The sequence below is a fragment of the Bison bison genome, unplaced genomic scaffold (assembly GCF_000754665.1).
Source record: "Bison bison bison isolate TAMUID 2011002044 unplaced genomic scaffold, Bison_UMD1.0 scf7180017864260, whole genome shotgun sequence".
Taxonomy (NCBI): domain Eukaryota; kingdom Metazoa; phylum Chordata; class Mammalia; order Artiodactyla; family Bovidae; genus Bison; species Bison bison.
The window spans coordinates 4,135,913-4,150,689 of NW_011494832.1; the positions used below are offsets into that span (position 1 = coordinate 4,135,913).

Consider the following 14,777-nt stretch of genomic DNA (forward strand, 5'->3'; position numbering starts at 1 on the left):
ATCACACACTTCACCCGTATATAATTCAGAATGCATCTTCTAAGGTGCATTCTAAGAATAGGTCATTGTTCCAGAAAATCATAACACTATTTTCATGCTTAAGAATATCTATACAAATTCAAAATGTTATATAAAATATACTCCATATTCATATTTATTTGATTGTTCCAAATTGTTTTTCAGACCTTTTCTATTTCTTGGACCCAGGATCCAATCAAGTCTTACACATTTCCTTTGTATGTTATGCTATTTAAACTCTTAATTTAGACTGTTTCCCATGTTATACTGCTGTTGTTATTATGTTTTCATAACTGGCATTTTTCCAAAGTCTAGGACAGTTTATTATACAATGTCCAATATTCTGTATTTGTGTGGTGATTAGATCCAGTGTGGTGTAAATATCTTAGCATAAATATAAGTAATTTTGTGGGGCTTTTTGTAGTGAATCACATTAGTAGTCATATGGTGTCAGATATATTTCAATTACTAGTGTAACATCAAGTACCTATTTCTATGATGTAGTAATGATGAGCATTCTGAAACTGTAAAAAGTCATCAGCCAAACAAGCATATTTCATTTGTGAGAATGTTGTGGCTATGTACTCTTTCCTTCCTAATGAAAATTTATTTAAATACTTCCAGTTTTATACTTATTTTAAAATAGTTGATAATATTTAAAACATTATATATATATATATATATATATATATATATATATGCCTTCTAGGATTTTGAAGTATTTTAACTTCAAAATCCTTTTGGTGGCTCTGATGGTGTCCTTCTGGTGGCTCAGACAGTAAAGCATCTGCCTACAATGTGGGAAACCAGGGTTCAATCCCTGAGTAGGGAAGATCTCCTGGAGAAGGAAATGGCACCCACTCCAGTATTCTTGCCTGGAAAATCCCATGGACGGAGGAAACTGGTAGGCCACAGTCCATGGGGTCGCAAAGAGTCGGACACGACTGAGCGACTTCACTTTCTTTCTTTCTTTTCTTATCTTTTTAATATACTTCTTAGGCTAAAAAGCGGGTAGACCAATGAAATATATAATTATGTGATATTTCCCACACAAGCTTGCTTTAGATAGAAATGTAGATGATAGAAGGATGGATTGATAGAATTTATCTAAGTGTTCCTTAGTTGGGGAACAGTTATGCATTTTGTGTGAATTCTTCAAACTAAGACCTTGGTTAATTATACAGTTGGTCTTTATATACTGTATATCTGGGAAAAAGAGAACAGGAATTAAATACATCAAATTAACAGCTCTCACTTGAGTTACCCCTCCTGATTTCCAGACCCATATGTTTACCTGTTCAATAGATATCTCCACTTGGTTGTTCTCCAAACAACACAAATTTGAATGTCTCAAATGACTACTCTTTTTGTTTTGTCCCCAACCTAAACTTTGTCCTGTATTTCACATACTGATGAATCAAATAATCACTATTCCTTATTCTGCCCTTAACCATTCCTCTGACTTAACAGCCACAGGCAGTCAAGTCACTAAGTTCTATTATTTTGTCTCATAAGATCCCTCAAATCTCACTTTCAAACTTATAATTTCTGCCTTAATTTACAATCTCATCAAGTGTTTGCAGAGTAGTAACAATTTCCTAGTTGGCCTACCTACCTCAAGCACCTGCATAAAGTCTTTATCTTATAGCATAGCTTGGATAGTCTTAGACAAAAAAATCCAAGCATTATTCTTCTCATTTACATTTCTAAAAATCTATCAAAATCTTCATTGACTTAAAAAAAATACCTTATTATATGACATACATGTGTTTTTTTTTCCCCAGTTCTTTGCAAGTGCCAAATGTATATCTATGCTTTAGTCACCGTAACCAGCCTACAGAAATGTTTTATGTTCCCAGCTCCATCATTCTTCCATGCATTATGCAGGCATGCTTTTCTGTGCTAGGATATCAGTGAAGACAAAAGCAGACATATCCACTGTTTTTATAGAACTTAGAATGTGGATACTAAGTTAAAAATGACAGAAATAAACATTAAAGCCTTTGTTCTCCTGTAAACTAAAGTGTGATCTTAAAAATTGAATTACCTCAGTAAATTCTCATTTTCTTCTCTATATAATGAAAATACTATTTCATAGCATTTCCTTGTAGATTGAAAACCATAACAGAGTAGTGGAATAAAAGAGAAACATGAGACCCATTCTAGCAGAGATAAGGCTAGAACTAAGCTTTGTAACAAAGATCAATCTTTGGACAATGAATAGAGAATGATTACAAAGAAAGGAATTAAAGAAGATTGAAATACTAGAGTGAATATAATGGAAAAGAATATAATGAAGGGCCTCATTAAAAAGATGAAGTTTGAGGATGAATGGACAGCAAGATAAACTTGGAGGATGATTGCTAGGTGCCCCAAAGTATAATCAGATTATTGATAAATAACAATTGTTGACTTAAAAAAAAACATACGATGAGAGTTTGAGTTAAGTGTTATTTGGGGGCAAAATGAAGACTATAACCCAGAAGATAACATTTCAAATAGCATTGAGAAACTGCTCCAAAGAGGTAGGGGAGGATCATTATATATGTAATTTTGGAGAAGGGGGAGTACATGCAATCAAGCACACATTTTTTGTAAAAAGTTTCTTCTAGTGTCACGAAGGTTACACCTAGTCATAAGGAGTAGATGTTAGTGATTTTAGTGCTTTTCTAGATATAAGGAAATACAAGAATTGAACTTATAAAATTGGCTCCCCAAAACATCTATCTGAAGACCTGTTCTGTCAGTTTTTCCTAAAGGACAGAGTGCCTCATTTCTGTTTTCTACCTTGAACTTCTTTAAGGGGATGTTGAAGATCAGCAGCTATAGCAGCACATGATTTAATCCTTGCAGTGATAGATGGCAAGTAACCACGGCAACTGCTAATTTGTAGTTGACACAAATATGGATCCAGAAATTGGGCAAAAGAAAGGATGTTAGAGTCATTCTTCTACAAGTGATAGCTACGTCCTGATATAAGGTCCCTGATACAGTACAGACTGAAAAACACAAAGGCTCAAGGACAAATTTTGGTGAATGAAACTACTTATAAATGGAAAAAAAAGAAGCAAGCCTGAATGAAGTGAGGAGTAGAGGGATATAAAAAATTAGAAAGTATTGCGGTGTAACAGGAGTTAAGAAAAATTCAGTTATTGAGGTCTCAGCTTTGTGAATTGCAGATTATCAGGGATCTGTGAGAGATCATTTTTGGTAAAGAGAATGAATATACAAATGAGATCTCAATTAACTGAAGAGAATGGAAACAGTATAGCAATAGAAGAAGTGACCATAGACTAGTTGGAGAAGTATTTTAGTATAAACACATTTTAAAAGATAACTATATATGGTGAATCAAATGAGCTTTATGGAATCAAAGAAAAATCTCTAGGTGACTGGGAAGAAATATCATTATCTGCCAAGAGGAAGGAGCTAGCAGAGAAGAAGTTTGAAAGTGACAAATGGGATAATTCATAAAGCAAAATTCTTAAAATATAGAAGGGGATACAATTTATAGCACAAAGGCTGAAGTTACCCTTAAATGAGAATGGAATACCACAAACTCCTTAAAACTAGTTAAAGTGGAAGAGAATGAAGGAAAGCTTAGTGAAGAGATGCTTTGGAGAAAGCTTTGGAGATGATGTTTGATGACGGTCTTATGAGCAGTGGTCATCTAGGGTGAGGTGGAAGGAGAGGAGACTGTAGTTGAAAGTGATGTTGGAAATGCAGAAATAGCTGCCTTTTGGAATATTTTAGTAATAAACTACAAATAAGTAAAATAATTATTAGCCTGGATAAGGTTAAAAACTCCCATTTGAATGCAGAGTTCAAAGAATTGCAAGGAGAGATAAGACAGCCTTCCTCAGTGATCCGTGCAAAGAAATACAGGAAAACAATAGAATGAGAAACGCTAGAGATTTCTTCAAGAAAATTAGAGACACCAAGGGAACATTTCATGCGAATATGGGCACAATAAAGGACAGAAATGATATGGACCAAACAGAAGCAGAAGATAGTAAGAAGAGGTGACAAGAACACAGTGTGGTGTGATCTCTCACTTAGAGCCAGACATCCGAGGTCAAGTGGGCCTTAGGAAGCAACAGTATGAACGAAGCTAGTGGAGGTGATGGAATTCCAGTTGAGCTCTTTCAAGTCGTAAAAGATGATGCTGTGAGAGTGCTCCAGTCAATATGCCAACTAATTTGGAAAATTCAGCAGTGCCCACAGGACTGGAAGAGGTCAGTTTTCATTCCAATCCCAAAGAAAGGTAATGCCAAAGAATGCTCAAGCTACCAAACAATTGCACTCATCTCACAGGCTAGCAAAGAAAGCTCAAACTTCTCTAAGCCAGGCTTCAACAGTCTGTGAACTGTGAAATTCCAGATGTTTAAACTGGATTTAGAAAAGGCAGAAGAACCAGAGATCAAATTGCCAACATCTGTTGGATCATCGAAAAAGCAAATGAGTTCTAGAAAATCATCTACTTCTGCTCTATTGACTATGCCAAAGCCTTTGACTGCGTCTATCACAAATGTGGAAAATACTTCAACAGATGGAAATACCAGAGTACCTGACCTGCCTCCTGAGACTCTGTAGGCAGGTCAAGAAGCAACAGTCAGAACTGGACCTGGAACAACAGACTGGTTCCAAATCAGGAAAGGAGTACATCAAGGCTGTATATTGTCACCCTGCTTATTTAACTTATATGCAGAGTACATCCGGAGAAGGCAATGGCACCCCACTCCAGTACTCTTGCCTGGAAAATTCCATGGATGGAGGAGCCTGGTAGGCTGCAGTCTATGGGGTCGCTAGGAGTCGGATACGACTGAGCAACTTCACTTTATTTTTTCACTTTCATGCATTGGAGAAAGAAATGGCAACCCACTCCAGTGTTCTTGCTTAGAGAATCCCAGGGACAGGGGAGCCTGGTGGGCTGCCTTCTATGGGGTTGCACAGAGTTGGACACGATTGAAGCGACTTAGCAGCAGCAGCAGAGTACATCATGCAAACTGCCAGGCAGGATGAAGCACAAGCTGGAATCAAGATTGCTGGAAGAAATATCAATAACATCAGATATGCAGATGACAATACCCTTATGGCAGAAAGTGAAGAACTAAAGAGCCTCTTGATAAAAGTGAAAGAGGAGAGTGAAAATGTTGGCTTAAAGTTCAACACGCAAAAAAATAAGATCATGGTGTCTGGTCCCATCACTTCATGGCAAATAGATGGGGAAACAGTGGAAACAGTGACAGACTTTATTTTGGGGGGTTCCAAAATCACTGAAGATGGTGAGTGCAGCCATGAAATTAAAAGACACTTGCTCCTTGGAAGAAAAATTATGACCAACCTAGACAGCATATTAAAAAGCAGAGACATTACTTTGCCAACAATGGTCCATCTAGTCAAAGCTATGGTTTTTCCAGTAATCATGTATGGATGTAAAATTTGGACTGTAAAGAAAACTTAGCACTGAAGAATTTATGCTTTTGAACTGTGGTTTTGGAGAAGACTCTTGAGAGTCCCTTGGACTGCAAGGAGATCCAACCAGTCCATCCTAAAGGAAATCAGTCCTGAATATTCACTGGAAGGACTGATGCTGAAGCTGAAACTCCAATACTTTGGCCACCTGATGAGAAAACTGACTCATTTGAAAAGACCCTGATGCTGGCAAAGATTGAAGGCAGGAGAAGGGGACGACAGAGGATGAGGTGGTTGGATGGCATCACCGACTCAATAGACATGAGTTTGAGTAAACTCCAAGAGTTGTTGATGGACAGGGACGCCTGGCGTGCTGCAGTCCATGGGGTCACAAAGAGTCAGACACAACTGATTGAAAGTTAAAAACAGGAAATTGTCAACCAGGAAACAGAATGATACATCATTTTATTCTACAGCACCTGGGAACGAAGGAAATTAGGTATTTACATGGGACCAGGATCAGCACTAAAGGTTGAAAAGATGTTAAATAATGTTACTTTGGAATAAATCAGTTGGGAGTAGTGTTATTAGAACAATAATAAGTGGAAACTTTGAGGAGTTTTCCAGGTTTGAAGTTGTGAATGTCAACTAAGATAGAGGATTAGGGTAAAGAATATTTTAGACTTTAAGAGGGACACAGGTAAAATGGTCAACGTTGAAAGGAAGCAATATGAAATCAAAGATAGAATCCAGTAAGTATGAACAAGTATGAGATGGTAAAGAATCATATGCTGGTCAGGGAGTGACATTTCTAGATATCTTAAAAGAAAAAAATTTTAAGTAGCAAATTACATTTGAATATAAAATATTGAGGCAGGAATTAAACCTTTGAGTTCTAGTTTATTGACCATCTGGTGATGTCCATGTGTAGATTCTTCTCTTTTGTTGTTGGAAGAGTGTGTTTGCTATGACCAATGTGTTCTTTCTGCAAAACTGTTAGCCTTTGCCTGCTTCATTTTGGCCTTCATTTCCAAGGCCAAATTAGCCTGTTACTCCAGGTATCTCTTGACTTCCTACTTTTGCATTCCAGTCCTCTAAAATGATAAGGACATCTCTTTGGAGTGTTAGTTCTAGAAAGTCTTGTGGGGCTTCATAAAACCATTCAACCAGCTTCTTCAGCATTACTGGTTGGGGCAAAGACTTGGATTACTGTGATATTGAATGGTTTGCCTTGGAAATGAACAGAGATCATTCTGTTGTTTTTGAGATTGCATCCAAGTACTGAACTTTGGACTTTGTGTTGACTGTGAGGGCTACTCCATTTCGTCTAAGGGATTCTTGCCCACAGTAGTAGATATAATGGTCATCTGTGTTAAATTCACCCATTCCAGTCCATTTTAGTTTGCTGATTCCTAAAATGTCGATGTTCACTCTTGCCATCTCCTGTTTGACCACTTCCAATTTGCCTTGATTCATGGACCTAACATTCCAGGTTTCTATGCAACATAACTTTACACCATCAGACTTTACTTCCATCAACAGTCACATCCACAACTGGGTGTTGTTTTTGCTTTGGCTCCATCTCTTCATTCTTTCTGGAATTATTTCTCCACTGTTCTCTAGTAGCATACTGGGCACCTACTAACCTGGGGAGTTCATCTTTCAGTGTTGTATAATTTTGCCTTTTTATACTGTTCATGGGGTTTTTAAGGCAAGAATCCTGAAGTGGTTTGCCATTTCCTTCTTCAGTGGAATACATTTTGTCAGAACTCTCCACCATGACCCATCCGTCTTGGGTGGTACTACATGGAATGGCTCATAGACTATATTCTTTGCAGCCAAAGATGGAGAAGCTCTATACAGTCAGCAAACACAAGACCAGGAGCTGACTGTGGCTCAGATCATGAACTCCTTATTGCCAAATTCAGGCTTAACTTGAAAAAATTAGGGAAAACCACTAGATCATTCAGGTGTGACCTAAATCAAACCCCTTATGATTATACTGAGGAAATGACAAATATATTTAAGAGATTAGATCTGATAGGCATAAAGAACTACTGACATAAAGAACAGTGCATAAAGAACTACTGACAAAGGCTTGTGACATTGTACAGGAGGCAGTGATCAGGACCATTCCCAAGAAAAAGAAATGCAAAAAAGGCAAAATAGTTGTCTGAGGAGCCCTTTCAAATAGCTGTGAAAAGAAGAGAAGCTAAAGACAAAGGAGAAAAGGAAAGATACACCCATCTGAATGGAGAGTTCCAAAGAATAGCAAGGAGAGATAAGAAAGCCTTCTTCAGTGATCAGTGCAAAGAAATAGAGGAAAACAATAGAATTGAAAAGACTAGAGATCTCCTCAAGAAAATCTCTATACCAAGGGAACATTTTATGCAAAGATGGGCACAATAAAGGACAGAAATGGTAGGGACCTAACAGAAGCAGAAGATATTAAGAAGTGGTGGCAAGAACACACAGAAGAACTATACAAAAAAGATCTTCATGACCCAGATAACCATGATGGTGTGATCAGTCACCTAGAGCTTGACATTCCAGAATGTGAAATCAAGTGAGCCTTAAGAAGCATCACTACGAGCAAAGCTAGTGGAGGTGATGGAATTCCAGTTGAGATATTTCAAATCCTAAAAGATGATGCTGTGAAAGTGCTGCACTCAATATGCCTGCAAATTTGGAAAACTCAGCAGTGGCCACAGGACTGCAAAAGGTCAGTTTTCATTCCAATCCCAAAGAAAGGCAGTGTCAAAGAATGTTCAAACTACTGAACAATTGCACTCATCTCACACACTTAGCAAAGCAAGGCTCAAAATTCCCCATGCCAGGCTTCTACAGTATGTGAACTGTGATATATTCCAGATGTTCAAGCTGGATTTAGAAAAGGTAGAGGAACCAGAGATCAAATTGCCAACATCATTGAGAACGTAAGAGAGTTCCAGAAAAACATCTACTTCTGCTCTATTGTCTATGCCAAAGACTTTGACTGAGTGGGTCACATCAAACGGTTGACAAGTCTTAAAGAGATGGGAATAACAGAGCACCTGACCTGCCTCCTGAGAAATCTGTATGCAAGTCAAGAAGCAACAATTAGAATTGGACATGGAACAACAGACTGGTTCCAAGTTGGGAAAAGAGTAGGTCAAGACTGTATATTGTCACCCTGTTTAATTAGCTTATGTGCAGAGTATGTCATGCGAAATGCCAGGCTGGATGAAGCACAAGCTGGAATCAAGATTTCTGGGAAAAATATCAATAACATCAGATATGCAAGATGACACCACCCTTATGGCAGAAAGCAAAGAAGAACTAAAGAGCCTCTTAATGAAAGTGAAAGAAGAGAGTGAAAAATCTGGCTTAGAACTCAACATTCAAAAAAATAAGATCATGGCATCTGGTCCCATCACTTCATGGCACACAGAGGGGGCAATAATGGACACAGTAATAGACTTTCTTTTCTTGAGCTCCAAAATCACTGCAGATGGTGACTGCAGCCATGAAATTAAAAGACGCTTGCTCCCTGGAAGAAAAGCTATGACCAACCTAGATAGTATACTAAAAAGTAGAGACGTTACTTTGCAAACAAAGGTCTGTCTAGTCAGGCTGTGGTTTTTCCAGTAGTCATGTATGGATGTGAGAGTTGGACTACAAAAAAATCTGAGTGCCAAAGAATTGGGTTTTTTTGAACTGTGGTGTTGGAGAAGACTCTTGAGAGTCCCTTGGATTGCCAGGAGATCTAACCAGTCCATCCTAAAGGAAATCAGTCCTAAATATTCACTGGAAGGACTGATGCTGAAGCTGAAACTCCAATACTTTGGCCACCTGATGTGAAAAATGACTTATTGGAAAAGACCCTGATGCTGGGAAAGATTGAAGTCAGGAGGAGAACAGGACAACAGAGGATGAGATGGTTGGATGGCATCTCTGACTCCATAGACATGAGTTTGAGTAAGCTCCACAAGTCAGTAATGCACGGGGAAGCCTGGTGTGCTGTAGTCCATGGGGTCTCAAACAGTCAGACATGACTAAGCCACTGAACTGACTCTAGTTTATTAGGATTGGAGTCTAATACACAAAATCAATATTTTTATATCTTGATGAGTATTACCTTCAATTTCAGCTTGAATCCCACTTCATTAGAGGCAAATTCTACATTGATATATTTGTAGGAAAGTTAAATAAGGAGATGGATTCTGAATTTGAGTGTAAATCTTAACTGGAAGTATATTTTATGTAAAATTTATCACAGAGACTTTATACCATCATATGTTTCACTACCCTCTTTCCTTTTTAATTAATGGAGGGGTAAATAAATTGTGTTTATGTAAAATTTATGTAAAATTTATCACAGAGACTTTATACCATCAAATGTTTCACTACCCTCTTTCCTTTTTAATTAATGGAGGGGTAAATAAATTGTGTTAACTCATGTTGCTTATCTGAATATTTTTAAAAGTACAGCATTGCTCTTAAATCAATAATTAAGGTTTGAATATAGGAAATGAATATAAAAATGCTCTGTGATATAACATGAGATGTTCTGTTATATTACAGTTAATGAGAGTTATTTTCAGCAAGACAGGCTATTTAATCTCATTAACAAATACCATAAGTTGGCTAAATATGGAATGCCTTAATGAATGGTTTATATATTTCATGTGAGGGACTTATGAGTCTGTTAATGTGTCCTGATTATTAGATATATATTAATCTAAAACAAACAAATCAGTGCAAAATGTTTGTCTAAGTGCTTTTTGCCGGTTAGAGAAAAGGGACACTGTAGAGAGCTATTTGATGCTGCCAAATGCCATTAGTTACAAAAAATATAACTGTAAATATTTGACTTTTCCTCTGAAGGCTTCAGATTGCTATGGTGCAAATAGTTGCTTTGGAGACAATTTGAAACTCTCCAAGTAGACTGTTTCTTTCCACTTTACTGAAAAACAATTTTAAATATTTGTACAATATTTGTACAAATAGTAAAAATATTGTACACCCAAAAGATTGATATCTTTATAAAAATAAAATATTGTAAAATATTTTTAAACAAAATATATTAATATAACAAAGAATGATTTTAATTTAAAAAAATTGGAAACATTACTCAGGAATTGCTTCTACATGTTGTTCACAAGATTCATATCACTGGTTATCCGAAAGAAGTTTTTTTTTTTTTCTAATTATGCTTTGCAAGTTTTAATTGTAACATAATTATTCCAGGGGACCTGTGTAAGTGATCACATCCACAGACAAGCATTGACTATACTGGTGTATTAGAAACATAAAATAGAGCTTCTACACTTGATGAATTTATACTCTAGCCAGTGACTGAGGAACACCTCCAGTTTTCTGCATCCTTTCCCACTCATATATAGAAATGCTTTTAAAAATAAAAAGACCTATTTAAACAGAATACAAGTAAGAACTTTGACATAGCATGAGTCTTATGTCCTCTTTCCTCTTGATATACATAAAAGGATATACATATGTGTATGTACATTGCATTACTCGATAATTACATAAAATTAATGTATATACACATATACATTAAAAATGATACTGTGATGTTTACAAGATAGCACATAGAAAAATAAAGAATAAATGGTTTAGAATTAAAGGAGTAGAGCGCCAGTATTGAGTAGTCCATGACAGTGCTGGAAATCACTGGCTAAAAGCTCATTACAATATCATAACTGAACATTATAGAATGAATGAGGCAAGGTTTCAGATATGATGAAAAAATAAAGCTATTTTTTCCCCTATACTTTAGAGCTCTGAATCTATCCAGCTCATGTGATGAAAATTTGTACAAGTAAAAAAAAGAAGTAATGTGTTAAATAAGTAAATTTGAAATAATAAATATAAAGAAAGGAGATATAGGAAAAACAGAAACATCAACCACAATGATCTCACAATGAAAAGACAGGTATTTCTTTTGAATGGAATTGAAGTGTAATCAAACATCTATAAATTAAGATTCTTTTTTTCTAATTTAAATAAAATTAAAAAATAAAGTAACATAGGAAATCTACAAAAAAGAACAGCTTATACATTAGCATTTGTTTTTTCTTACTAAAATGCACTCTTTCTGGGGCACCTTTACAGGCTAATTAAAAAAACAATACATTCCATGGCATTATTGTCTTGATAGCAGTTTTATCAAATAAGCCAGAAATGTATGTCATCTCCAGTGTTTACTAGAAGGCTGCTTTTTGTTATAGAAGCAGATTTGGCATCTCTTGTATAATTTTACTGAATGTCTGAAAGGTAGAATAAAAGGGAGTCTGTCTTCAAGGTGATCCTTTAGTTGTAAAGTGCACTGTGATATAGATAGCTCTTCAAATTCAGTGAAATCTTATGTCCAGTGATACCGAATAGTACATCTACTCCACAGCACATGTTAACTTGGAAAGTTGTGCTGTGTTTAAAAAATTCACTGAATAACAAGAGGATCAACATAAATAATGAATTCTGTTGAAAAAAATTTTTTTTCAGATTTCTATAAATTTAAGATTTCTGTTTTTATAAAAGTAGAGCCAGACTCAAGTTCTGATTTCTACCAAGGCTCTCCTGGTTGGTCCCACAGGACATACACTCATTGCTTAAAAACAGTTGTTCAGACAAGACTGATGAATGAGAATCATTGTTTCAATGATGGGAGAAATTAGATCTCATTAGTGAGGAGATTTGAGGGTGGGAAGGTTTACTTTGGTTCTACTGAATGCTTTTATATATTAATGAGGCCAAATTGAATATAAAGATAATAGGTTAGATAATTTCAGTTCAAAACATGATAATTGAAGCAGAGTTATTATAAGATTTTATTGTTTTGAACTTTGACAACATCATTAGATATAAAACTCATATGACTTTCTTGTTAGCTCAGTGAGTAAAGAATCTGCCTGCAGTGCAGGAGACCCAGGTTCAATCCCTGTTTCCGCAAGATTCCACTCCAGTATTATTGCCTGGAAAATCCGATGGACAGAGGAACTTGGTGGGCTATAGTCCATGGGGTCACAAGAGTCGGACACAGCTTAGTGACTAAACTACCAAATAGAACTTATATAGAGTCCAGAGGGGGAAACTGAGTCAAGGGTTTGAAATATCACTGAACAGGGAAAGCTACAGAGAATTTTATTCATCTGTGTAAATAAGATGTGATAGAGAAGTTCAGTGACATATTGTTGGAACCAAATGAATCCAAATGTATGATAACACTGGAGATGAGTTTATGCAATTGTGATTGTCTTAGGATATTAAAAGCTGTAGTAGTACCACTAAAGTTCTTTGTATATCTTCTATGACGTTACCCTTTCCTCTTTATGTAGCCAGTCACTTTAATCTAAAAATAATTTGTATATTGAAAATATCTATTCTTTTGAAATTTTATTCAAACACAGGGATTCTCTGTGTATTGTGTTACTAGTCCTGTGCCATGGTTCTTAGTACAACAGGGACACAGAACGTACTTGCTGGAATGTTTGGTGTTCCCTCTCATCTTTTATTTGTTTTCTCTATGTCCACTTATTACTTTCCCTCTTGATCAAAGTCTCAGAAAACTCTGGAGCATTAGGGAAGTTGCGTTTGGTGGTTTCATAAGAGCTGACCCCTACATCTTTCTAACTTACCAACCTCTCTTGGTAGTTACTTGTAAGTGCTGTGGGTGTGAGACCTCAGGAATTGGGCATAAAGAGAGAAAACATTTCCTTCCTTGGAAGAGCAAGTGGTGGGAATCTTCTAGCTGGCTTCTGAGATACTCCTGCCACTGGGAGCAAATCAGACATGGTAAAAGCACACATAGACACGAATGAGAATATTTTGTTGTGTGAAAGAGTCACAATTCTGAAATAAAATGGACTGCTTTTGTGTATAATGAAGAGCAGGAGGAACATATAACTACGATTAAATTGAAGTTCTTGTTTTATATTCTTTTCATAGGTCTTTATTTTGTTTCAAAATCATATTTATCTTCTAGGCACTGTGACATGTTTAGAAAAATGCATGATGTATGAATTATATTCATTCTTTCAGTTCATTGAACATTTATTAAATTCATAGCTGTGGTTAAATAGTGTGCTGAATTTTGAGGGAATAAAAAATAGAAGAGATGTAATTCCTGACCTCAATGAATATTTAAATATCCTAAAAGAATTTAAATGGAGTATTTTTCAATTATATAGACAGTATTCAGAAGCCTGAATAATATTAGTATCTTTTAAAGTACTTTATCATTACTCTCTAAATAACTTGACTAATTGGTTTTAACAGTATAAGTAATTAAATAACATATTAGTGTTGATACCAAACAAAATATTTCCAAACAAAATGACATAAATCTTTGTAACATGTAATTAAAGGATTTCTTCCATATTAAAAAGTTGATATTCAGAAAATGACGATTACAATAAAATAATAAATGTCCATGAATTTTTTTAATAATAAAAGATTACTGACATAGAGAAATTGAGTCATCTAGTAAATATTTGTCTCTCTGGTTAATAAAAGACATGCAATAAAATCCTAAGCAAAAAAGTAAATATTTACAGAGTACACATACAATCAATTTTGAAACACATTTTCGTAATAAATCTCCCATATGGTAATACCCTTGAAATTAAAGTTTGAGAAAAGTAAATACATCACAGTTGAAAAAATAGCAGGGTTTTAAAGGCAAAAGGAAAAAAGGATATTACCTAACAACAGCAACTTTACAGTTCTTGCATCTCGCTCAGCATCTTCCTGAAGCTTTTTCTCCAATTCTTTTGATCTTTTGGCTGACTCCTTGCTCTCTGAACTAATTCCAATTCCCATCTTGTAGTGTTAGATGCTTGTCAGTTTATTTGCTCAAACTTTTTGGAATGTAGAGCGCAGCTGGTGCTCTGGTTTGGACATAGGATGTAAGAGCAATGCTCTGCTGAAGTACCCAACAGCCCATTCCCTCATTTTTGAAGACTCTGCTTTGACTAAAGAGATGCTGTCACCTGACAAAGGGTAAAACCACACAGTTCTATGGCAGCTAAAGAGAAAATTCATTATACTTTCAAATTAAGTGGTTACTTCTGGCACTCCTTCAAACCTGTTCATCTTCCTTAAAGAATAGCATACAATAATGTAGAAAGTTATGAAAATCTGTACACTAAAGATCTGAAATGGGCAATTCAAATAGTGTTTATCACTAATAGGCAATCTTTATTGCAAGATTTAAAGTTATAATTATTAACGAACAAACGTGTGTCTTATCTTTAGGTACGTGAGTCTTCAGATTCTTCATAATCACTGTGATATCACTATCAGAATATTTATATTGAATCACCCAGATTTATAGTTCTGCTATG

At 35.7% G+C, this 14,777-nt stretch overlaps 1 protein-coding gene across 2 annotated transcripts in view; it reads right to left on the reverse strand.

The window, feature by feature from the left end:
* The window catches only part of GNAT3 (guanine nucleotide binding protein, alpha transducing 3), a 59,710-nt gene extending 45,297 nt beyond the window's left edge, over nt 1-14,413 (reverse strand). Inside the window, exon 1 of one of the 2 annotated variants that reach the window (XM_010848105.1) lies at nt 14,136-14,413. In XM_010848105.1, the coding sequence (XP_010846407.1) occupies nt 14,136-14,253 (118 nt within the window). In that variant the 5' untranslated portion in view covers nt 14,254-14,413. The remainder of the gene's footprint in view (nt 1-14,135) is intronic. The other variant, XM_010848106.1, reaches the window with a different exon arrangement.
* Between the last annotated feature and the right edge of the window lie 364 nt (nt 14,414-14,777).